Here is a 24,412-nt window from a genome sequence, read left to right as displayed (position 1 = left end):
TTGATAGGGTCGATGTTGCCGGCAGTAACGGAGGCTGTGAAATCTGAGCCTTTGTAGTCTGTCGTGCATTGTGATGCCACACATTTGCTGTTCTGGATCTGAAAACAACAAGCGTCTGATGTAGACTGACTGGCAGGCAAGCACATTCACATTCTCTCTCTCTCTCATAAAAATATGCATAAAGCAGAAGACAAAATAATCCTTTCTAGTCTCCTTCATATTTCAGCAACTTTTTCTCTCAAAGGGAGATAAATGCAATACTGGACATGAAAAAACAAGAACTTTATCTTGTCCTTGACAACTATACACTGACATCAAAAGACAGCCATTCACACTTTTATGCTCATAAGTTCATAATGTTTTGTACACAAATAAAACAGAAGATGACCGAAACATGCTTTTTTTTTAAACGATGGTCCTTACGGTGATAAACAGGAAGAAAACACGTATCACCGGAAATCTAAACACAGACTAGTTCTGAAAATCAAGTTTTTAACCTGTTGGACACTCACTGGAAAAACACATTGATTAGGCAAAAAAAAAAAAAATAGGTGTGGTTACGGTAACATAGGCAAAACAAATAGGGTAGGTAGGTAGGCAATCACTTTTTTTTTTTAAACTTTTTTTTCTAATGTGTACAAATTAAACCTACTTGACAGGGAAATAAGTGTGCGACTCGGGCGCTTTCGCTTTCATTGTGTTTTTTGCACTCGGTTTTTTTTTTGGTGTGACAAATGTAATAAAAAGTTATAGGATCGGCCCCCAAAAATAGGGTAGGTCGGGTTACCGTAACCACACCTATTTTTTTTTTAGGCCTTAAATCAAAATAGTATACATACCTGTGCTACACATTTCGTTCGTAACCGCTCGCTGAAAGCATGGATAATGTTGGCGTTCAAATTTCCACTAGGATCAATGTCACCTATCAAGATGGGGAATGCCTGCAATCAAAGAATAATCAAGATAATAAATTAGTTATGCAACTTTGTTATCTCATATATTTTTCCTTACTTAAAAATAAAGTCATCCTGCACAAAAAATATTAAATGAGTAAATAGTCAAATTATCTACAACTGCTTTATTGTCTGTTTTCTTTGGGCTTTTTTTCCAGTATCGTCATTAAATAAAATAATTAAAAGTTTTGAAAAAACAAGGACATCCGCATTTCACAGTCTGGGGGTGACTCCTCTCACGGCTGCTTTGAGTTGGTTACCAAGATCGGCCTGATTCTTAGGCCACCTTTCGTTTTTCTTAAGAAGTAAGTTGAGTAACACTAACAGAACTTTAATTACATTACGACACACTTTCTCAACCCATGTTGATTATTTTTGTTAAGATCAAGCAACAACATCTTGGTTTGTTTATGTAATGTTAAAACTCATTGAAATATTGTTTATTTTATCTACAACATTGGCTTACCTCTTGTGGTGAAAACTGTTGGGTGCCGACATACGTACAACCAAATCTGTAACCAGATGGTTGAAATGTTGCCAGAGAAACAGTGTGGCTGATCTGGAAGTGGCTGGACAGACCCTTGGATACAACCAGTTTCCCACCTTCAAAGATTTGTGGGAACACCTCTGCAGCGAACAAACCGTATAACTGATTAGTATGAATGAAGTCTTCCTGTATACCCGCGCCCATAACATGCATCTCTTTCCACCAACTCACCCACCCCACTGCTCCCTTGCAGACAAATCATCCTATCTTCCTTGGTGTTGGAACGGTGTAACACTAAATGTTGGAACGGTGTAACACTAACAGCTAAGACAAGAAAGAGTAAGACTCAAGAGTAAGAACTGATCATATTTTCATCTACAGGCTAAAGGTCGAATTCCAAGAAAAAAACAAGGAGTATTAGACATACAAATCACTTTACAGTTTCACCATCAATTACAAAATTAGGAATCAACGTTCAATATATGCATTTGGAAAATAAGCTGCTGAAATGGTGACAATTGCAATGACTTGACAAGAAAGTACGTCACATACTTCGGCTGTTACTATTACTATTACAAAGATCCGTTACTAGGCTAACAGTAATAGAAGCAGAGACATTCTTAATTAGACAAAACAATTGAAACTTAACGTATTGTGAATCTTTTATATCGTTACCTTTACACTGTTTGTGCAGGTCTTCAAAAGTTCCTGGGTTGACGGCGGTATCTACTGGAGCTAAAATCGGCGTCTCTGGTTGAGGTTGTAGTGACGGAGGAGCCGGTACGGGAACTGTTGTAATGGGGGGTGCTGGAACATTTGGTGACGGTGCTGTATTGCTAGCTGCATGAACGTTACCCATTTTGTTTTTGTGCACCAATGACTGGCTGCATCAAATCAACAGAAAATCCTTTAAAGATTTAATGAAAATGACAGTAACCTTCAGCACTCCGCCATGTGCTGGCTGTCTGCGCAAGCGCATGCGTTATGTGACAACTTCTGTTTCCGGATCATGTACAAAATCTTATTCCAACGGTTTAGAGATAAAATGTTGGAAAAAAAGAATGTGACTATTGTGCCTAAAATACCATTTAATCTGTCATATTTGTTTCGAATGCACAATAAATAATCATTTGATTGACTTTTTTGACAGAAATTCAGTTTCAATCACAATGTTTCTGAATGATGTTGTCTTATCCCAAAACTGATCCATTTGCGGATTGCACACGGCATGGTTGAACAACTTCTCGACTGTTCTGCGTCGTTGTGAAACCGTGAGAATATTGAACACCGCAGATCGTGATCAGCTTCAGTAAGAGTCAGTAAGTTGGTAATGTTTTTGTCTCACGATCTTCTTTAATATTTCTTGGTAAAAGTCTGCTTTCCTGTCATGCGGACAAACTTGTGACTGATGAAATATTGTGTAAATCGTGGTTACCTGCCGGTTTGTGACAGGGAAAGTCTTCATTGAAACGAAAGTAACAGTTGTTTTTGTTGTTGCAGATTTGTGTCTGTTTCAAGTGATTTCAAGCTAAGATCAGTCAGAATGTCGGGCGACACGGAAAAGGATGCCAAACCAAACCCACTGTTCCGTGACATTACGGCAGACGATTATGATCCAGAGATCACAGAAATGGCGAGCCTGTGTGTCAACTGTGAAGAAGAGGTAATGTGCTGAAAAAGCTGTGGCAGACTTAGACCTCACGATATGAAGACTGATCTGTGTTATTTATCAGTATTGGGATATTGATAAATCTTTTTGGAGCATGGATGTTGCTCACTTACTGTGAACAGATCTCTTTTTTTGTGAGCTCAGTAAATTAGAGTTTAGTTTTCTATGTGTGTGGGTGTCAGTGTCGGTCTGTTTGTCTGTCTTTATTCTGAAAAGTTAAAAATAAAAAGGAGGAGATAACATAAAAATGGAAAAGGTGAGGGTGGTACATGTAGTTCTAAGGCCAAAAAAAAAATAGGTGTGGTTATGGTAACATAGCCAAAAAAAATAGGGTAGGAAGGTAGGCAATCACTTTTTTTTTTAAACTTTTTTTTAACTTTTTTTCTAATGTGTACAAATTAAACCTACTTGACAGGGAAATACGTGTGCGACTCGGGCGATTTCGCTTTCATTGCGTTTTCTGCACTCGTTTTTTGTTTGTTTGTTTTTTGACAAATGTAATAAAAAGTTATAGGGTCGGCCCCTAAAAATAGGGTAGGTCGGGTTACCGTAACCACACCTATTTTTTTTTTTTAGGCCTAATGACTTTAAAATGCAGATCTGATTGTCATCACCACCATTCAGTGGGGCGGGATGTAGCTTAGTCGGTAGCGCGCTGGATTTGTATCCAGTTGGCCGCTGTCAGCGTGAGTTCGTCCCCATGTTCGGCGACAGATTTATTTCTCAGAGTCAACTTTGTGTGCAGACTCTCCTCAGTGTCCAAACACCCCCGTGTGTACACGCAAGCACAAGACCAAGTGCGCACGAAAAAGATCCTGTAATCCATGTCAGAGTTCGGTGGGTTATAGAAACACGAAAATACCCAGCATGCTTCCTCCGAAAGCGGCGTATGGCTGCCTAAATGGCGGGGTAAAAACGGTCATACACGTAAAACTAAAAGCTGTGGGAGTTTCAGCCCATGAACGAACAAACAAACAAACCACCATTCAGTATGCTGTTGTTAAATTTATATATATATATATATATGATTTTTAAGCAGTTTGAAGAAATCCTCCTGACCTCATGTTGATGAAAATATGATGTCACTGTGTACTAATTCTACATGTTTGAACATACAGGGAATGACCCGTCTCTTCCTGACCAAGATTCCTTTTTTTCGGGAAGTGATCGTGTCATCGTTCCAGTGCGATCACTGTGGGATGCGCAATGCAGAACTGATGCCTGCGGGCAGACTGCAAGACAAAGGGGTGGTGTACAAGGTCAATATTCAGACGCCGCAGGTAGGCAGCTTCATTTGAATGTGACAGAGGCAAATTGTTATTTTGTTATTTCATTTCATTTCCAATTCAAGTATTGCTCAAGTAAAAACAAGGGTATTCACTCTTTAGTTATTTCCGGACATGGTCTATTGCATGTTGAGTGTATTGATTTAGTGGATAAGACGCCAGCCTCCCGAGTGAAAGGTCGCGGGTTCAAATCCCAGCTGCGTCTGGTGGGTTAAGAGTGGAGATTTTTCCGATCTCCCAGGTCAACTTATGTGCAGACCTGCTAGTGCCTTATCCCCCTTCGTGTGTAAGTTGGTAACTTGTCATCCGAACCCTTCATTCTCACAAGACCAAGTGCGCACGAAAAAGATCCTGTAATCCATGTTAGAGTTTGGTGGGTTATAAAAACACGAAAATACCAAGCATGCATCACCAAAAGCGGCGTATGGCTACCTAAATGGCGGGGTAAAAACGGTCATACGCGTAAAAATCCACTCGTGCAAAAAACCCAAATGTTCATGGAAGTTTCACCCCATGAACGCAGAAGATGAGGAAGAGTTTATTTTAGAGGCCTGGAAGCCAATGCATAGCCTCTCCATAGGAGCCTAAATTGATGACGTCACTGCAATAAAGTCTGTGGACTCCATAAAGTCTCTTATTTCTAATGCATGGACCGCGCATAGAGCCTTATGCCATCCAGAAAGTTATAGCAGGCCCCTCCTTCCAATAAGAGTTATGGAACCGGCTATTGGAGCGTTTAAAATAGCAGCTGCTTTCATGCCGATTCAGGATGAGAAGAAATTTGAGAAGCAACCGGATCTTTCTTGACCGCCTACATCCACTGAATCGTTACGACGACGTGGAACTGTACAGAAAATTCAGCTTTCGTCGGCAGGATATTCTTGCAATCACGGATGAATTGTAAGAGCAACTCAAACTGCCGAATCGAAAGGGTGCATTGCCGCCGGTTCTGCGGGTTATCTTGACTTTGGGCCAGTTTTTACGCGTGCGGATCTTTTCAAGATGTGTGTGGCGAACTGATCGCGGTACATAAGTAATAATAATAATAATAATACGGGAATTTATAACATCAAACACAGCATGCAGAACCAGCAAGAGAGTGACTTATACCTTTATGGCGAGGGTACCGGAATGGATATAGTTTCCAAACCACGAAAGCCAAGTTTTATCAGGAGACGGGCTTTCCAAACTGTCTGCGGCAAATGGTGTAAAACTGACCCGCCGCGAAGCATCACAAAGCTTGACGCATGCGCAGGGACACAGGATGACGGGGAATCCCTTCCACTATCTACGTGTTAAAAATAGAGCCGCTCTGAGCTATGGCAGGCACTATTTTACCTCATGCATGCGGACCGCTGAGTTCTATAGTGCGTTTCATAGCTATGCGCTCCACAGCGCTATGAAATCCTAAAAGTATGGAGGGGCTATGCATTCGGCCCCAGATGTCAGGGGCAGCCAGTGGATCACCGATGATTTTTGAGAATGAAGGGTTCGGATGACAAGTTATCTATCTATCCATTTGTTTCTTTACCTATTTCTTTATTTTTTTTAAATTCAGGATATGAACCGTCAAGTGGTGCAGAGCCAGTCAGCTGCTGTTCGCATTCCGTGTCTTGAATTTGAGGCACCCCCGAAGAAGGGACGTAAGTGTCTATTGTCTTTGCTGTGTGTCTCCTTCCTCGTCCCACAGTAGCGAGAGGCAGAACACAGCCATTTAAACTTAAAGGGAGACTATTGATGATTTTATCTGACCATTTTGGGGAAGTTTCTGTAAGTTAACAGCCCTGAAAGTCCAACAAATGGTGCACTAGACTTTGGCTGGGGATTCTGAAAATGTACTTGCCAGAGAGCAAACTTTACTAGTCAAACCAACATTTGTAACGCAGAATCTTAAGGTTTACTTCTGGAAGCGATCTGAGGGACTTTTTCCTAAAAATTTTTCCCTTTAAGTTTGACTTGGGCTTTGCTTTTGATGACTCTTTTTTTTATTTGGGGGGGGGGGGGGGGGGGGGCATTTGGCATGATTTTGTGTTGAAGAGCAAGGCACATGCTCAGTCCTGCCACATCTAACATAAGTCAGAAAATCCAGTTTTTGACAGTACTTGGTGACTTCTGACAGAATGACTGACACGCATGTTGACATGAGGGATGGAACATGCAAACTGTCTCCAAGTTGTCCCATGTTTATCCCTTCCTGGATTCAATTCGACATAGTCCCAAATTAACCCCATGAAAATGATTTCACATACTGACAAAAGAGCGACCGTTTGGGATACACTCAATAAGATGGTGAACTTCACACCGGGCTAGTCGGGTTCTTGCCTTCAATTCAGACCACAAGTGCCTCTTTATCCCAAACCCCCAGTTGATTGATTTATATAATGTGTACTCATGTTAGATTGATTCCAATAACGTGTACTCATGTTAGATTGATTCCGATAATGTGTACTCATGTGTGTCTCTGTTGATGATTGGTTCACTCTCTTCCTCTTTCAGTTCTGAGCACTGTGGAAGGCATCATCTCACAAGCCATTGATGATCTAAACCAGTGTCAACCCCTACGCAAGGTGAGTCATAGTTAGCATAAGCAGACCTGGGAACCCATACGATTTCGCCGTATTTTGTACGCATGGTTGTCGAGAATACGATCAGTACGGTCAGTGGGAAAAAAAATGCGATGAGAAAAATTCCTAGACAACTGTTCTTCACACGCCCATCCCGAAGCCGATCCAGTATTTTGTCACATGATTACAGTTTTTGTCAGTAAACCTTGAAAAAAGCATTTGTTTTAAATGTATAGGTAAACTTAATTAACGGTTTGACAGACGCGCGTGAGGCATGTTTTAATCATGGATGTTCAAACGCTGTGTGGAGTACGCTCATTTTTCTGAAAATACACTAAGTTTGTTTGAGAATACTCGAAGTGCAAAACAGGGGTTCCCAGGTCTGCATAAGGATACGATATGACGGGTGCAGAGGCCTAGTGGATAAGACATGGGCCTCCTAATCGGAAGGTCTTGAGTTCAAGCCACCGCCGCCTGGTAAGGAAGGAGATTTTTCTGATCAACCAGGTCAACATATGTGCAGACCTGCTAGTGCCTTATCCCTCTTCGTGTGTACACGCAAGCACGAGAGCAAGTACGCACGGAAAAGATCTTGTAATCCATGTCAAGTTCGGTGGGTTATAGAAACACCAAAATACCCAGCATGCTTCCCTCGGAATCGGCGTATGGCGGGGTAAATACGGTCATACAAGTAAAAAATGCACTCATGCAAAAACATGAGTGAACATGGGAGTTTCATCTCATGAACAAAGAAGCAAAAGAAGGACAAGATATGAAGTCCTGTGAGGTTACCCTCATGAAAATTCCTGACGCTTTCTCCCTGGGAAAAGCTAGCTGTCGTAAGTAGCTAGTACGTCGCTACCCTTTTTTTCTGCATGCGTGTATTGGTGTTTCCAAGCCCTGAGACTTTCGCTATGAGCTTTGAATCTTTTTAATGTGCATGCGTACACATGGGTATGTTTTGACACTGAGGAGAGTCTACACAAAGTTGACTATGGGAAAATAAATCCCTCGCCAAACAAGGGGATCGATCCCAAGCCAATAGTGACATACTGGTTTCAAGCCAGTGCTGCTACCGACTGAACTATCTCCCCGTCTGCATACGTATATAATTCACCTGTGGTCTTGAGGAAATTGGCAGGTTTTGTCTCCTGCATTTGGAGTACTTTTGATGTGGCTGAGAGCAATTGAATTTTAAAGAGTGTACTTTTTTTTTCAATGAAAACGTACGTGACAAATCTCAGCATTGAATTCTTGTCATTCTTGGTCAAACGTTTATTATTCCAGCTATAGGTTGTATTTCTGGATAAAAAAAATCATTCCTGACATAAGCGCCAAAGTTGAGCAGCGTTTTGATTAAAAAATTAAAATTAAGTAAGAGTGCTCGGCATGTAGACCAGACTTTGTCGGTTGTTTTTTTATAGTTGTAAATAATAGTCAAAGAATTGTTATCTTTCCTTGCTTGTTTGTGTGTCGGTTTGTCTGTATGGTTTGTTGAATAATTACACTAGTTTTCTCGCTTTTTCTTGCAGGTCCAGGACCCAGAGGTGGCAGCTAAAATTGAGGTGTTCATTGAGAAAATGCAAAATTTGCTGAAACTTGAGACACCCTTTGACCTCGTAAGATGTTTTGTTTGTTATTCAAAGTTATTCATAGTTCTGGTAGTGGTTGTGTAGAAAAGTGTGTGTGTGTGTGTGTGTGAAAGTGCACGCGCGTGAGTGTGTGTGTGTGAAAGCGCGAGCGTGTGTGTGTGTGTGTGGGTAGAGTCCCTTACTAACGCTGATGGGGTCTGTGTCGACCAAAAGAGTTGGATTCCCTGTAGGTGGAGTTTCTGTAGGTGGATTCCCTGTATACAGGGAATACCACAGGGTGTAGTTCCTGTAGCGTTTCGCTGATATCGCTGAAAGTCATGTGATGCTTAGCAACATCGGTAGAATTTGATGTTTTTCGATTATACAGGGAATCCCACTACAGGCACTCCACCTACAGGGAATCCCACTAGTTTGGTCGACATAGACCCCATCAGCCTTACTAACCCCGTGGAAGTGACTTCACAAACTGAAAGAAGGGCGACCTTTTGAAATTCAGTCAGTTGGACGGTGAACCTTACACAGGGCTAAATCGAGTTTTGTGTGTGTGTGTATACATGTGTATGAAAGAGACAGAGATTATTTGACTAGGGAAGGTATGGTCTTTTTCTGACTTACTGACATATGAATTGTCTCTAAGAGTGTAAACAAAAGTGTGTACACTGTGTACACATAGAGACAGAAGAGATGCAAAACATGTGTTCTCAGTTTGCATGTAGCTTTTGAAACTAATTGGACGGGTGCAGTGTCGTGGTGGTAAGACGTCGGCCTCCTAATCGGGAGGTCGTGAGTTGGAATCCCGGTCGCTGCCGCCTGGTGGGTTAAAGGTGGAGATTTTTCCCATCTCCCAGGTCAACTTATGTGCAGACCTGCTAGTGACTTAACCCCCTTCGTGTGTACACGCAAGCACAAGACCAAGTGCGCACGAAAAAGATCCTGTAATCCATGTCAGAGTTCGGTGGGTTATGGAAACACGAAAATACCCAGCATGCCTACTCAACGAAAGCGGAGTGAGCTGACTATGCTCTCAGAGTATAGTGTGGGGAACCCAAATGGGCAAACGAGTTCACACGTAACCAGAAAAATTCTGGAATGCTGAAGAAGATGAAGAAGAAGAAACTAATTGTTCAACATGCTTTTGTTTTGTTTTTCAGGTGGTTGATGATCCAACAGGAAACAGTTTTGTGGAGAATCCATATCCTTTTGATTTTTCTGTGTTTGCTTGGCTCTGATTAGGCCACAAAAAAAAAATTGTCTGTTTCTGGTCACCCGACCGACCCTAAGTTTCGGCGCCGACCCTAAACTTTTTTTTTCCAAACTCAAAATTTTTTTTTGTTGTTTGTTGGTGGCAAAGGACAGGGTGAGAAAATGAACAACAAAAACGTGTGAAAAACGAAAGTCCGCTGACGATTTGTAAATGTGTTGAGTGTCTTGTCTCTATGTATAGTGAATCCAGTCTCTTTGCGCGATTTTTAAAGTTAGTTTTATTGGTCTACATTTGGGGTGAAAAAAAAAAAAAAAAAAAAAAAAAAATCCCGACCTACCGACCCTATTTTTTTTAGCCATGTTACCAGAAACAAACAATTTATTTTTTTTTGGCCTTAGTGATGTAGTAACATTCCATTAATTTGTTTGGCTGTATTCATTTTCAAGCAAACATGGAGGCTGATTTCATCAGTAAAAAAAGACGGTTGAACAGTCTAAATTTCTTTTCTTGAGCAGGATTTAGGGTTTGTTCACAATAACCAACATTTCACTATAAGCAGATTCCACTTTGTGTAGTAGTGTGATACAGGATGAGGGCAAACAAAACTGCATTGCAGCAAGTTCTATCCCAACGTGGTTTATAAAAGATAGTGTATCAAATGAAAATTGGATTTCTCTTCTTTGTCCCATGTGATGTCAGAGGCCGACTAAAACTCAGGTGGCTGGCCGGCACTCAAAACAGATGCATGATTGTATGTTTTCAATCTTAAAAAATTAAAGGAATTCTAACTTAGATTGATCGATATATTATACACTGACGGTCTCGATCTGTGTAAAATGTCATATTTTGGTCCAAAATACAAATATCATTTATGTATTGATCGATTCTGGTTAGAATTCCTTTCAGTTTTTACGATTGAACGGACACAAACATGCACTATCTTGTAGTCTCGGCCGGCCGCTTAAATATGAAGTTTTGTTGGCCTCTGACGTCACATGGCTCAAAGACGGCAAAGTGTTCAATCGATACATAAATTTATGGTATTTTTGACCAGCACGGTTGGCCTAGTGGTAAGGCATCCGCTCCGTGATCGGGAGGTCGTGGGTTCGAACCCTGGCCGGGTCATACCTAAGACTTAATAATTGGCAATCTAGTGGCTGCTCCGCCTGGCGTCTGGCATTATGGGGTTAGTGCTAGGACTGGTTGGTCCGGTGTCAGAATAATGTGACTGGGTGAGACATGAAGCCTGTGCTGCGACTTCTGTCTTGTGTGTGGCGCACGTTAAATGTCAAAGCAGCACCGCCCTGATATGGCCCTTCGTGGTCGGCTGGGCGTTAAGCAAACAAACAAACAAAAAATGGTATTTTTGACCAGAACAGGACATTCAACACAGATCTGGACAGTCATAGTTCACCTCGACTGCTAGATTTGTATAATTAGTGATATGGAGGGCATCAAAGCAAAGAGCTCTTATCATCTGTGTGGAATAGATTCATTTAACACTTTCTACCCCACCTATGTTGACTAATTTTTTTTTAGCCGAGACCAGCTGTGCTGCAGCAGGTCACTCAAAATTGTGGTACCTGTGTAGTAACTGTGTATCAACAGGCTGGAATGCAGGCGTTAGATGGATGTTACAGGAAGCGACTGAAGCTAACAGTCTGAGCGGATATATCCGTACCTGGTCAGATAGAGCCATATGAGTGGGTACGGATATATCCGTACCTGGGAGACAATGAGTTTAAGGGCTGGTTTTGTGCGACAGTTGCTGAGTTTTTGAAGCGTCAAAATGACACATTTTGTCCCTTAACCATGTGTACACATGCTCCCAACAAGGATCCTCAGATGACCATCACTCACTACGAACGTACACGGGAACAGAACATCGACTTGGGAATCGTTGCAGAGGTGAGCATGTGACTTTCTGTCAGAGGACAAAGCACACAAAAAATCAATGTTTCCAATTACCGACTGACCTTACTTTTTCCTCCCGATCCTAGAACTTTTTTTTATAGATTTTCAAAAAGATATATCAATTAAAAATGACAAAACTCGATTTTGCAGGCGTTTCAAGGAAAGTTACTATTTGCCCACATCCCAGGGACGTAAGTGGCACGCATTCAGGCCAATAGAAAGCTATAGGGTAAGGGTATCTAATTCCGACTGATTGAGATCATTGTTTTATTCTCAAGGCTCTAAATCGTAAAGTTTAGCAAATATGTCTTGTCTGGTAAGACTGACGTTTTCCGTACGCAATTCTTGTTTTAAATAGGTGCCTGTGTCGTTACTTTCCGTTATTAAACAAGCGTTTGTCGGTAAACATTGGAGGTAGGTGTGGGAACCTAAATCCGACCGGGGGTTATCTAAATCCGACCAAAATCTACTTGGAACTAAATGACAGTAAACGTAATGTTTCTCTCCGGCTTGTTTTGATCGTGTAGTTGGAGTAATGATCGTCCAGGATGAGGTGTTTGTGAATATCAAATCTCTTCTGTCCGTTTTCTGTCATCCCAACAAATATTGCTTGTTCCTAGATCTATCTATACAATGAATCAAGGTCATGTGATAAAGGCTAAACACAATTCTGTCAATTTTCTTTTACACCCAGCGTGGGCACACACACGCAAACGCACACACTACACACACTAACACACACGCAAACGCACACACTACACACACAAACACACAACTTCGTGACGTTCGTTGAGCGAAACACTCTATTACTATTAAGCTTACTGAGGCTTACATGCTCGCAAACACTGACAAGCACCCATCCACGCACTTGCGATGTTGGTGTTGATTCATCAGTTTAGCAAGACAAGAGCGCGCGCACCTGTCATGAAGTGGATGGAGTGGTTGCGGCTTTTACTTTATATCAAAACAAGATTCACTGGACATTATAAATGCACAATCTGATACCTTCCCGTGTTCATACGATTTTTCAAAAGTCATAAACGTAAACAATCAATGATTTTAATGGGATTTTGTACAGCGTTTTGCATTCTCTGCGAGGTGGTTGGATTTAGATACCCACTCAAAAACTGGGTATCTAAATCCAACCGATAAGATTTTCTCCTTTTCGATTTAAAAGTGCCAGAAGACTTAGTCCGAACTATCAAAATACACTTCCAAAAACTTGGTAACATCCATTTCAATCAAACAGAACTCTGTTCATCAAGTTTTATGACCTTTTTGTAAGAAACGTATGACGTACTTTTTTGCTACAAAGTTGCAGTTTCGCTCTGCGGGGGATCTGGTGAAGCAGACGACACAAGGCAAATTTTCGCGCCGCAGAGCCGATGACGCAAATCAACTCTTGTGACAAAACGATTGGTCCGTAAAGTCGCGTCATCAACCTGTTTCATGACTGGCCCGAGTATGAATGGCATTCCTTCTGTTGTGGTGACGTGCGCACATTGTCTTTGATGTGACTGGGAAAATCGGTCGGATTTAGGTACCCCAAAAATCGGTCGGAATTAAATACCTTTACCCTATGCGCCTGTGTAAATAAAATAAAAATAATAAAATGTCAATCGAAATGAAAATAAAACTCAATTTTGCAGACGTTTCAAGGAAAGTTACTATTCGTCTACATCCAAGGGACATACGTGGCATGCTTTCAGGCCAATAGAAATGCGCCTGTGTGAATAAAATTGAAATTAAAAAAATGTCAATCAAAATGAAAATACAAATTAAAAAGGAACCGCACTACCGACCTGCATTGTTTAGGTCTTGTCATCAAAAATAAACTTTTTTGAGTCACTTGAGAAAAAGTGACTCTATGTAATCGGCCGTTCGGCCGGCCGTCCGTAGACACCACCTTAACGTTGGACTTTTCTCGGAAACTATCAAAGCGATCGGGCTCATATTTTGTTTAGTCGTGACCTCCAATGACCTCTACACTTTAACGATGGTTTCGTTGACCTTTTTCAAGGTCACAGGTCAGCGTCAAAGGAAAAATTAGACATTTTATATCTTTGACAAAGTTCATCGGATGTGATTGAAACTTTGTAGGATTATTCTTTACATCAAAGTATTTACATCTGTAGCCTTTTACGAACGTTATCAGAAAAACAAGGGAGATAACTAGCCTTTTCTGTTCGGCAACACACAACTTAACGTTGGGCTTTTCTCGGAAACTATAAAAGTGACCGGGCTCAAATTTTATGTGAACGTGACTCATTGTGTTGTGAATAGCAATTTCTTCCTGTCCATCTGATGCCTCATATAATATTCAGAACTGCGAAAGTGACTCGATCGAGCATTTGCTCTTCTTGTTTTTTAATATTCTGCCTTAGGCCAAAAAAAAAAAATTGTCTGTTTAGGGTAACATGACCAAAAAAAGTAGGGTCGGTAGGTAGGTAGGTTTTTTTTTTTTTTTTTTTTTTTTTTTGTGTAAACGCTATGTTGGCTGAACATTCACTTCTTATATTTGATGAATACATGTTTCAAAACTAACGTATAAATAAAACAGAGAGAAAGGGAGAGAAAGAAACGCCAAATGTCTCTTTTTAGCATTTTTACCTCTTTTTTTTTTGAAATCAAAAAAAAGTTTTTGGGTCGGCGCCAAATCGATAGGGTCGGTCGGGTTACCCTAAACAGACAATTTTTTTTTTTTGGCCTTATGAGTTATTTTTCTTTCTTTTTTTATTTTTTTAATTTTTTTTTTACCAGGGTGCAGAGGAAGAGGCAGCAGAGGAAGAAGTGCTGGGAGTGAAAAGCAAAGATTTTGACTCCACCCAGGAAGTGATGCACTTCCCCGCAAACTGTCCCCGCTGCAACGTGCCGTGCGAGACCAACATGAAGGTTGTCAGTATCCTTGGGGTGTAGAAACACAGAGTCAGCCAGTGTGCGATTGTGTTGCATTTTTGTGACTAGTTGTGTGTTTAGAAGAAGTTATAGACAGCCAGTGTGCGATTGTGTTGCATTTTTGTGACTAGTTGTGTGTTTAGAAGAAGTTATAGACAGCCAGTGTGCGATTGTGTTGCATTTTTGTGACTAGTTGTGTGTTTAGAAGAAGTTATAGACAGCCAGTGTGCGATTGTGTTGCATTTTTGTGACTAGTTGTGTGTCTAGAAGTTATAGACAGCCAGTGTGCGATTGTGTTGTATTTTTGTGACTAGTTGTGTGTTTAGAAGTTATAGACAGCCAGTGTGCGATTGTGTTGTATTTTTGTGACTAGTTGTGTGTTTAGAAGTTATAGACAGCCAGTGTGCGATTGTGTTGTATTTTTGTGACTAGTTGTGTGTTTAGAAGTTATAGTGTGCGATTGTGTTGTATTTTTGTGACTAGTTGTGTGTTTAGAAGTTATAGACAGCCAGTGTGCGATTGTGTTGTATTTTTGTGACTAGTTGTGTGTTTAGAAGTTATAGACAGCCAGTGTGCGATTGTGTTGCATTTTTGTGGCTAGTTGTGTGGTTAGAAGAAGAAAAATTTGACGTCTTCACGGAGTTTGGGCATAAATCATTTTAGACAGCTTTTGAGCAGAAGGCCAGAAGTGATTATTTGTATCATGTAATTTGTACCTGGTGTGCATAGAAAGATAAAAGAATGTTAAATCATGTATGATCCATCGTATTTTCGGGAATATTTCTCATGGAGAATGATTTACTTAGTCTAAAGCTCAAAAACATCAACATCGCCAAGAATTCCAGGGCGACTGGTCTAAATTGTCCTGCAGGTTTTCAGTTATTGCCTTACATCACATGCTAGACATTCCACACTTCAAAGAGGTGGTCATCATGGCAACCAACTGCGAGAGCTGCGGTCACCGTGACAACGAGGTCAAGAGTGGAGGGGGCATGGAGGCCAAAGGTCGCAAGATCTCGCTGCGCATCGAGAACCGCGACGACATGTCTCGTGACATTTTAAAGGTGTGTTGAGTTCCGTTTGTCAATGGCCAAAGAAAGTAGAAGTTATGAAAGTTAGATTGTAGTGTGTCATTCTTTTCAGTCTCACTGCAGTTGGCTGGTATTGGAGTAGGTTTTGCCTATATTTATCTAATGTAAATCACTTTCAAACTTCCTATATGCAGAGACTTGAGGAAGTTTGATAGTGATTTACATTAGATAATTCAAAGTGCTTTTAGTTTTCTAAAAATAAAAATGTGAAGATTTTGTCTAAGTTCTGTCAGGTTATTTGTTTTGATAAAGTTCATGCCTTTTGTGATCAAAAGTTACAACTTACATATCAATGAAACCTTTAAAATTCCTGGGTCTGTGTTAAATGCCCTGAAAAAAATAAAGAAGGTGTGTACTGTGTGTGAGTGTGTGTGTGTGTGTGTGTGTGTGTGTGTGTGTGTGTGAGTGAGTGAGTGGGAGGGGAGTGTGGTGCAGGGTAGAAACTGACATGAATGCTACAACTGCATGCTTTCTATTTGTTAATGTGTTTTTAGTGGCTAATTTATTTTTTTTTTTTTTTTTTTTTTAATTTGATATCATACATATTGTGATAACGACATGTTAATTCTGCAGAGCGAGACGTGCAGCGTGATGATTCCGGAACTTGACTTCGAGACAGAGATGGGAACCCTGGGAGGAAAGTTTACCACTGTGGAAGGTCTCTTGGAAGATTTCAAGACACAGGTATGTCTGAGTGATAAGGGGACCAGATGTTTGTGGTAAGGGAAAATTGTGTGTGAATTTGTTTATTGTGTGCGTGAGAAAGAAAGCCGTGCTGTTCCCAGGCCTCTGTCTTCAGTCTTATTGATTGATTGTGCAGACCCCAGGCGGGTCGAATGTCGGATGGCTTTGACACGTAGGATGTCTTCTAGCACCACAAGGTTTTGTGGCCAAGACAATTTGACCGATGTATGCTTTGAAGCCAGGTCCAACTGACCTATTCGTCCTCTGTGTCTTGAGAAATATCCATTTTATTTTTTGTCATTACCGGAAATCTACCTTTTTGGAGGGTGTTTATGTGTGTAAGTGAGTGCATTTGTTTGTAGTTGTTGTTGCTGCGTCTGCTACTGCGAGGACGGGGGGTTGGGGGTTCTGTTCTTCCTCTTCGTTCGTGGGCTTAGACTCCCACGTTCACTCATGTTTTTAGCACGAGTGGATTTTTACGTGTATGATCGTTTTTACCCCGCCATTCAGGCAGCATACGCCGATTTCGGGGGAGGCATGCTGGGTATTTTCGTGTTTCTATAACCCACCGAACTCTGACATGGATTACAGGATCTTTTCCGTGCGCACTTGGTCTTGTGCTTGTGTTGTACAGGGGAAGGGGGTTAAGTCACTAGCAGGTCTGCACATAAGTTGACCTGGGAGATCGGAAAAATCTCCACTCTTAACCCACCAGGCGGCAGCGACCGGGATTCGAACTCAAGACCTCCCGATTAGGAGGTCGACGTCTTACCACCACGCCACTGCGCCGGTTGGGGGTTAAATATCCGCTCATTTGTTTCACAGTCTGTACTGTTGTCAAAACTTGGACACTTTTAGTTTGTTATTGGGATTCAAACACTCCATCTTCTCGAGGCTTTCGAGGCCGACGTCTTATCCACAAGGCCATGGCACTGTATGGAATGATGCCAAGAGTGATTGCTAAGCGGTAGCAATGTGTTTGTCTTTTTCAGCTGAAGGAAACCAACCCCTTCATGATCGGCGACAGCTCCACGCCTGAAAGGTCTGGAAAACTAGGCGACTTCTGCAAGGAGCTTGACCTGGTAGGATTTATTGGTGTGTGTGCGCATCGTGTGTGTGAGAGAGTGAGTGAGAGTGTGTTGTGTGTATGTGAGAGTGTGTGTGTGTAGTGTGTGTGTGTGGGGGGGGGTGTGTGTGTGTGTGGGGTGTGTGTGTGTGAGTGAGTGAGTGAGTGAGTGAGTGAGTGAGTGAGTGAGTGAGTGAGTGAGTGAGTAAGTGAGTCGCCGGATCTCCAGCCAGGAGGTTTCACAAAACAGAGATAGACATGTGATGATGCACAGTGAAACCTCCCTTTTATGACCCCCCCCCCCCCCCCCCACAATTTAAGACTTCCCCCATTTTAAGATCTTGTTTATTGCAGATTTTCTGTTCATGATCTCTGTAAATTTACCCCCATTTTAAGGGCAGACCGGGTAGGCAAAATGAGTTATTTTTGGTCTCATACACCTTTTTGGGGTTGTTGCATTTTTCACACCTTTGAACATCCTGGAATGCATTCAATAATCTGCTTTTGTCATTTTAGACATGTATTCATGTAAATAAAACCATTTTCAAACCGATGTTTTGTTGTTTTTGTCTCTGTTTTATAAAAAAAATCGAAAAAATGGTCAACTTTGGATACTCCGTGCTGGTAAATGTGCACACATGACATGACCCTTCGCTGTTCAAACTGTGTGGAAATTTCCGTTCTTCAAGATGACGTCATCACCGTTGGGGAATTTCCGTTGACATAGGCACAAAGAGAGAGAATCCGTTCCAACCGAAACCCCGGAATTAATATATGCAAATATATGTAGGTCAAAGGCATTTGGCGCAAGCGCAGTAGACAACTTATCAGTCCCCCGGTGTCAACAAATCCATGACGTTTTCACCGATTCAGCAGCATTTTTCAAAGTTTTGAGCTGCGGAGAACAACCCTAACATTGGAAATGTTCGGCATAGTGGCAAGAAATATCAGAGAAAGATGAACCAGCAGCAGCGAACAGTAGAAGGAAGTAACAACACTCCGAAATGAACCAACATGATCGTATTTGAGCAGACGACATTCTAAGATTCTTGACTCGACGAGGTGGGTTTTGCTTCTTTCTCTTTTCGATCTTGTTTGTTTGACAACGTGATTTATTGCACATCGTTATGTTGTTGTTGTTGTAAGAATGTGTTAGGGTTTGCAGGTAAATGATAAACAGTTTGTGTCTGAAGTATTTTGCGGGTTTCTTGATCCAATTTACTGACCATGCCGCCGCCGCACACCCCCCCCCCCCCCTCCCTCCCTCGATCATCTCTGTGATATCGTCTTCACAACCCCTATTTTATTGTTCTTCGCTGGCCAGTCCTTGAGAGCTTACTATGGTGTAACATGTCATCAGTATTCTTTGTCTGGGGTCAAACTGAGAAGCAGCATCTGAGCGATGTACGACTGACACAGTTTCTGTTTCTGGTCATTGACCGTAGGAAAATAAGTACCCTACTAGAGAGCGTTCTCTAATTCTAAAGGATTGGTTTACACCAGCATGGCTGACCAACCTATCATTGACAGCAATATTGTTGTCAAATCTTTTCCATTAACTAAGGAATAAAAAAAAAATAGATCCAATTTACTTCACCAAAGAAAAAAAAAAGTTAAACTAAAGGACTGGGGATGCAACTCATGAATCAAAAGCATAAAGATCATCTGCAAACAGTGCTAGGTTTAGGAAATCTGAAAATGTATACACACACACAGAACACACACACACACACACACACACACAAAACAGACAACAGACAAAAAACAAGCAAATACATAGCAAGTGTGATGAAATAAATTAATTTTAAAAGAAAAATATGAAAAGAAAGAAAGAAAGAAAGAAAATAATTCAGCTAGTTTCAGTATTAGTTCCTGTGTGTATGTGATTGTGTGGTTACTCAAATCCCATAGTAAACTTGACATGTACATTTTGTGATAGGGGCCAATTAATGAATGTCTTTTGTGTGTGTGTGTGTTCGTCAACCGACATATGTGGGTACGAGCCGCTGAGGTGGTTGTAAGAAAACCCGCCTGGTTCAGTGGTTGGGGGCTGATTGGGATTTCTGATTTACCAGCCTAGCCAAAAAGTTGAGGTACACCCCATGTAACATGGTCATTTGCAAAATAAAGTACAAGCACTTGTTGACGTTTATATTGAGTCTTAAAATTTGCAGCTTATTACAAACAAAAACCATGGACAGTTGTATCAAATATTAAATCAGTGTTTGTGTATTTATTAGGTTGGAGCAAGGGGAGAGCCAGTCCTCCTGTGGTGGCAGCGAGGAGAAAGATTGACCTGATGGAAAAGTTTGCTAAACCGGAACTACCCTCTTCCACAGCAGAAACATCAGCTTTGCCATCTTCTGACCAACCATAAGAAGATACAGATACTTTGCCATCTTCTGACCCATCACAAGCAAATATGGATACTGGTACTGTGCAACGTCACTCCGCTGACATGTGTTGGGCTTTTGTCAACATTGATAAGCTCAATCTATGGCTGAAAGGTTTATATCCTGTACTGAATGCTTGTCTGATAGCAGTCTGATTATGAAAGAAGGTGATGCATCAGCCCAAGGATTTGCACAGGCCCTGCATCTGGAGTGCATATGAGTGTCCATTCAAGTCTGCAGTTGTTTACTCTTCTCCCGGTGTTTGCAACGCTTCGGGTGGTAAAGTTGCATTTTAAATAATCCGCGTATGACCAAGTTGGTACATGGAAAGGGACATTCAGCTTTACAGAAATTTGCTGCAGTGTTAGGATTGAGCACAGAAATACTGTAATTAAAATGTTGCAACTTTTGAATGGCTTGATAGTTTTGTTCCATTTGTGTATATATAATTATGTAATGTTGTTGATGTTGAAGCATCATTTCTATGCAATGGAATAAGAAATCAGTGCATCCGTTGGGTTTTTATGAGTCTGACAGTTTGGTTCTGATCAATATTTTCATATCAGCACAAACACAGATAATTGACTTTTTTAATGTTTTCATATAATTTTTTTTTAAATCAAAAAAATCTGATAATTTGATTATCAAATCATTTGCCCTTCATAGTTAAAGTGTTATTCTGGTTAAAAAAAAACCCACCCCATTAATTCAAGCTCTACTGTGGTACTAGTTTACCGGGGTACTAGTGAGACTCTTTTACATGCTGTTTTCTCTACATGTAATTTGAGACAAAATGTGGTAATTAAAATGTTGTAACTTTTGAATGGCAAGATGGATTTGTTCCAATTTTGTATATGTTGTTTATGATTTGTGAAGCACCATTTCTGTGCATGGAATAAGAATACAGTGGATTCCTTGTGTTTTTATGAGTCCGACAGTTTCGTTTTGATTCATATCTGCACTAACATAGATGAGTTTTCAAATGATTTTTTTAAAAAAGTCTGGATAATTTGATCGTCAAATCATTTCCCCATCATAGTAAAGTGGTTATTCTTATAAAAACATATCAATTCAGGCTGCACTGTGCTACTAGTTTGAGGTACTGGTTGGAATCTTTCAAATGCTGTTTTCTCTGAATGTAATTTTCAGACAAACATCTGTAATTAAAATGTTGCAACTTTTGAATGGCTTGATGGATTTGTTTCATTTTTGTTTATGTTGTTTATGATTTGTAAAGCGTCAGTTTTGTGTATGGAATAAGAGTTAAGTGCATTGGTTGGGTTTTTATGAGTCTGACAGTTTGGTTCTGATTCATGTTTTCATATCGGTACAAACAAAGATGGCTGTTTTCATATGATGTATATAAAAAAAATCCTGATAATTTGATTGTCAAATCCTTTTCCCTACATAGTAAAGTGGTCATTCTGATAAAAACATATGAATTCAGGGTGCACTGTGCTACTGGTTTTTTTATGTACTGGTTCAAATCTTTAAAATGCTGTTTTCTCTGAATGTAATTTTCAGACAAAACGCTACAATTAAAATGTTGCAACTTTTGAAAGGCTTGATGGATTTGTTCAGTTTTTGTATATGTTGTTTATGAGTTGTACAGCATCAGTTCTGTGTATGGAATAAGAGTTCAGTGCATTGGTTGGGTTTTTATGAGTCTGACAGTTAGGATTTCATGTATTTTTCTTATCAAAACTGAACCGGTAACTGAAAATGCTAAATTAAAATAATATATTGCTTAGAAATGCTTTTCGATACACAGAATTATTAAACACACACATATTGCTGCAAAGAAGAAAAATTGGATCAAAACATGCACTGGTTCACAAACTGCAACATTTTAAAAAAAGGACATTTTATAACGTTTTTCTCACATTTTGGTGAATAAAACCCCCAAAAATTGCTTTTCACTCAAAATTTAAAATGGTTTCCCTTAATTAGGTTATTCTGCTTGCAAAAATCAAACAAGCAGCAAGCTGTTTCCAAAATAAATAAAAAAAGTGCTTGCCTACCCTGTCCCCCCTTAAGACTGACAGCCCTTTTTAAGACCTGAATTTCTACAAGATTTGGAGGATTCGAAAGGGGGGTTCTACTGTACAAAGATAGACAGGTGAGGATACATCAACTTGATCTATTCTTCTTGCTATACATCTACAGCCCAAAGTTTTTAGTTTTTGTTTGAAAATCTCCACGCTCACCCTTGTTTCTTTTATTTTGTGTGTTTGCAGATTGTCCAGGGGGAGAAGAATGGTGTCCATTTTATCCTGGACGACCCTGCAGGCAACAGCTATATCCAGGTAAACTTTCATCTCTCTTTGGTTTGAAACATGAGGCATTGTTTAAGGCCGTCCTTTAATGGCTTTATTGAACCCGCAGTGACGGGCGCAGTGGCGTGGTGGTAAGACGTCGGCCTACTAATCGGGAGGTCGTGAGTTCGAATCCCGGTCGCTGCCGCCTGGTGGGTTAAGAGTGGAGATTTTTCCGATCTCCCAGGTCAACTTATGTGCAGACCTGCTAGTGACTTAACCCCCTTCGTGTGTACACGCAAGCACAAGACCAAGTGCGCATGGAAAAGATCCTGTAATCCATGTCGAAGTTCGGTGGGTTATGGAAACACGAAAATACCCAGCATGCCTACCCAACGAAATCGGAGTGAAGCTGACTATGCTCTCAGAGTATAGTGTGGGGAACCCAAATGGGCAAACGAGCTCACACGTAACCAGACAATTCTGGAACGCTGAAGAAGAACAAGAAGAACCCGCAGTCAACTTTGCGACTTTTTACCCAAAATTCTGTGCCAAAGCTTCGTGCAACCAGCTTCTTAAAATGAACTTTGCCCAGTTCTTCTTTTTCCTCTTCGTTCATAGCCTGAAACTCCCACGTTCACTCATATTTTTGCACAAGTTGGATTCATGAGTATGACCGTTTTTACCCCACGATTTAGGCTGCCAAACGCCGCATGCACTGCGCCCATCTAGGCTCAGTTTTGAGAGGCTTTTACAAAAAATGTGTACACAACACCAAGACTGACAGAACCACCCCACTGAGTTAGTTTTTGTTGTCCCGATTGTGTGACCCCAAAAAAGCTTTGAATAGGATAGTTTGCTGCAGTGACCTATGTTCGCTTCTTGGACACTAGAAAGTGACATCCCTATCCAGGGGCAGACTACTCGCCTGCACAGCCAATCTGACGTGGTCGTCTGCTGTAAGTTATTTAACGTGGTTGTGTTGCTGCACATGTAGGAACAAGTGTAACATGATGAAATTCAAGACAACGGAATTCAAAGCCCCCATTTGGGTAAATCTGCCAGTGTTGTGACACATTTTTAACAAGAGTCATGCATGTTAACGACCAAAAGGAATCTTGGGCCCATTCCTCCCGTTGTCAGTTTGTGTATTCTTCTTCTTCTTCTTCTTTTTTTCCTTCTTGTTCTTGTTCTTCTTCTTCTTCTTTGTACATGGGTTGAAACTACGACGATCTTTTACGTGTACGTGTGTGACCGTTTTTACCCTGCCATTTAGGCAGCCATATGCTGCTTTCGGGGGAAGCATGCTGGGTATTTTTGTGTTTCTATGACCCACCGAGCTCTGTCATGGATAACAGGATCTTTTCCGGGCGCACTTGGTCTTGTGCTTGCAAGTACACACGAAGGGGGATAAGGCACCAGCAGGTCTGCACATAAGTTGACCTGGGAGATTAAAAAAAATGTCCACCCTTATCCCACTAAGCCCTGCCGGGATTCGAACCCACGACCTTCTGCATGGGAGGCCGGCGTCTTATTCAACAGGCCATTATGACCGTCGGTTAGTACATTGAATTTTAAAAAATGAATGTTCTCCTCTCTTTTGCTTGCAGAGCCTGACGGCACCAGACCCTGATGCCCAGCTTACGATCGAGGACTACGAGCGAAGCTTTGAGCAGAACGAGGACCTAGGACTCAACGACATGAAGACAGAGAACTATGAAGAGAATTAACAGAGAATTAACATCATCGCCGTATCAAGACAGCTAACATCACCAGCGTTGTTTGCGTGCTAGTGAAGAGATACGGTTTTGGGTGGTGGGCACATGGGGGTGGGTGTTGGGAGGGAAAAGATCAAGGTTGAAGATCCATTCCTTCGCGTGTGAGCAATCATGTCCACCATCAAGAAGGCTTGTACACAGAATAAGAGCATTCTTCCACTTAGACATATACCGGAATTCAACAGCTGACTACTTTCTATGCAGATTGGGAATTGTTTTTAATACAGTGGCACCCCCCTTTTAAGACCTCAGAAAATCTGAGAAAATCAGGTCTTAAAAAGGAGGGTGTCAATGGGGGTAATTTTACAGAGGTTATGAACAGAAGGTCTGAGAAAACAGGATCTTTAAAGAGAGGAAGTCTTAAATTTGGGGGGTGGGGGGGGGGGGGGGGGGGGTCCTCAAAGGGGGGTTCCACTGTAACACATTGTAAATATCCTTTCAATAAAATATTCTGTCTTCTGTATTGATTCCCATCCTGTGGCAATCAAATATTCTATTTTCCTAGATTAACATATGTGACTTAAAAAATGAGTTCAATGAAATGTCCTTTCTGCACAGAATACAGCCAGGCTGATGAGTTT

At 41.0% G+C, this 24,412-nt stretch overlaps 2 protein-coding genes across 2 annotated transcripts in view; one reads left to right on the top strand and one right to left on the bottom strand.

Moving 5' to 3' along the window:
- The window catches only part of LOC138973046 (mitochondrial import receptor subunit TOM40 homolog 1-like), a 9,225-nt gene extending 6,812 nt beyond the window's left edge, over positions 1 to 2,413 (bottom strand). The window contains exons 1-4 of the mRNA XM_070345704.1: positions 2,116 to 2,413; positions 1,420 to 1,580; positions 840 to 941; positions 1 to 98 (exon numbers count right to left, since the gene is read on the bottom strand). The exon at positions 1 to 98 is cut by the window's left edge and continues 8 nt beyond it. Coding sequence (XP_070201805.1) covers positions 1 to 98; positions 840 to 941; positions 1,420 to 1,580; positions 2,116 to 2,299 — 545 coding nt within the window. The 5' untranslated portion in view covers positions 2,300 to 2,413. The remainder of the gene's footprint in view (positions 99 to 839; positions 942 to 1,419; positions 1,581 to 2,115) is intronic.
- A 207-nt stretch (positions 2,414 to 2,620) lies between these two features.
- Positions 2,621 to 24,208, top strand: LOC138973045 (zinc finger protein ZPR1-like). Its single transcript, XM_070345703.1, has 14 exons — positions 2,621 to 2,759; positions 2,941 to 3,103; positions 4,228 to 4,389; positions 5,954 to 6,038; positions 6,892 to 6,962; positions 8,492 to 8,578; positions 9,703 to 9,744; positions 11,577 to 11,663; positions 14,430 to 14,568; positions 15,468 to 15,628; positions 16,229 to 16,339; positions 17,332 to 17,421; positions 22,036 to 22,104; positions 23,664 to 24,208. The coding sequence occupies exons 2-14, from the start codon at positions 2,984 to 2,986 to the stop codon at positions 23,781 to 23,783; spliced, it is 1,344 nt and encodes a 447-aa protein (XP_070201804.1). The 5' UTR covers positions 2,621 to 2,759; positions 2,941 to 2,983; the 3' UTR covers positions 23,784 to 24,208.
- The last annotated feature ends 204 nt before the right edge of the window (positions 24,209 to 24,412 follow it).

Source organism: Littorina saxatilis, linkage group LG8, assembly GCF_037325665.1.
Source record: "Littorina saxatilis isolate snail1 linkage group LG8, US_GU_Lsax_2.0, whole genome shotgun sequence".
NCBI classification, from domain to species: domain Eukaryota; kingdom Metazoa; phylum Mollusca; class Gastropoda; order Littorinimorpha; family Littorinidae; genus Littorina; species Littorina saxatilis.
This window is presented reverse-complemented; position numbering and strand designations above follow the sequence as displayed.

Excerpts from the sequence above, each read along its gene's own strand:
- LOC138973045 (XM_070345703.1), top strand. The coding sequence starts at position 2,984 with ATGTCGGGCGACACGGAAAAGGATGCCAAACCAAACCCACTGTTCCGT. Across the intron at positions 4,390-5,953 it reads TCAATATTCAGACGCCGCAG|GATATGAACCGTCAAGTGGT; the intron begins GTAGGCAGCTTC and ends TTTTAAATTCAG. Across the intron at positions 22,105-23,663 it reads CAGGCAACAGCTATATCCAG|AGCCTGACGGCACCAGACCC; the intron begins GTAAACTTTCAT and ends TTTTGCTTGCAG.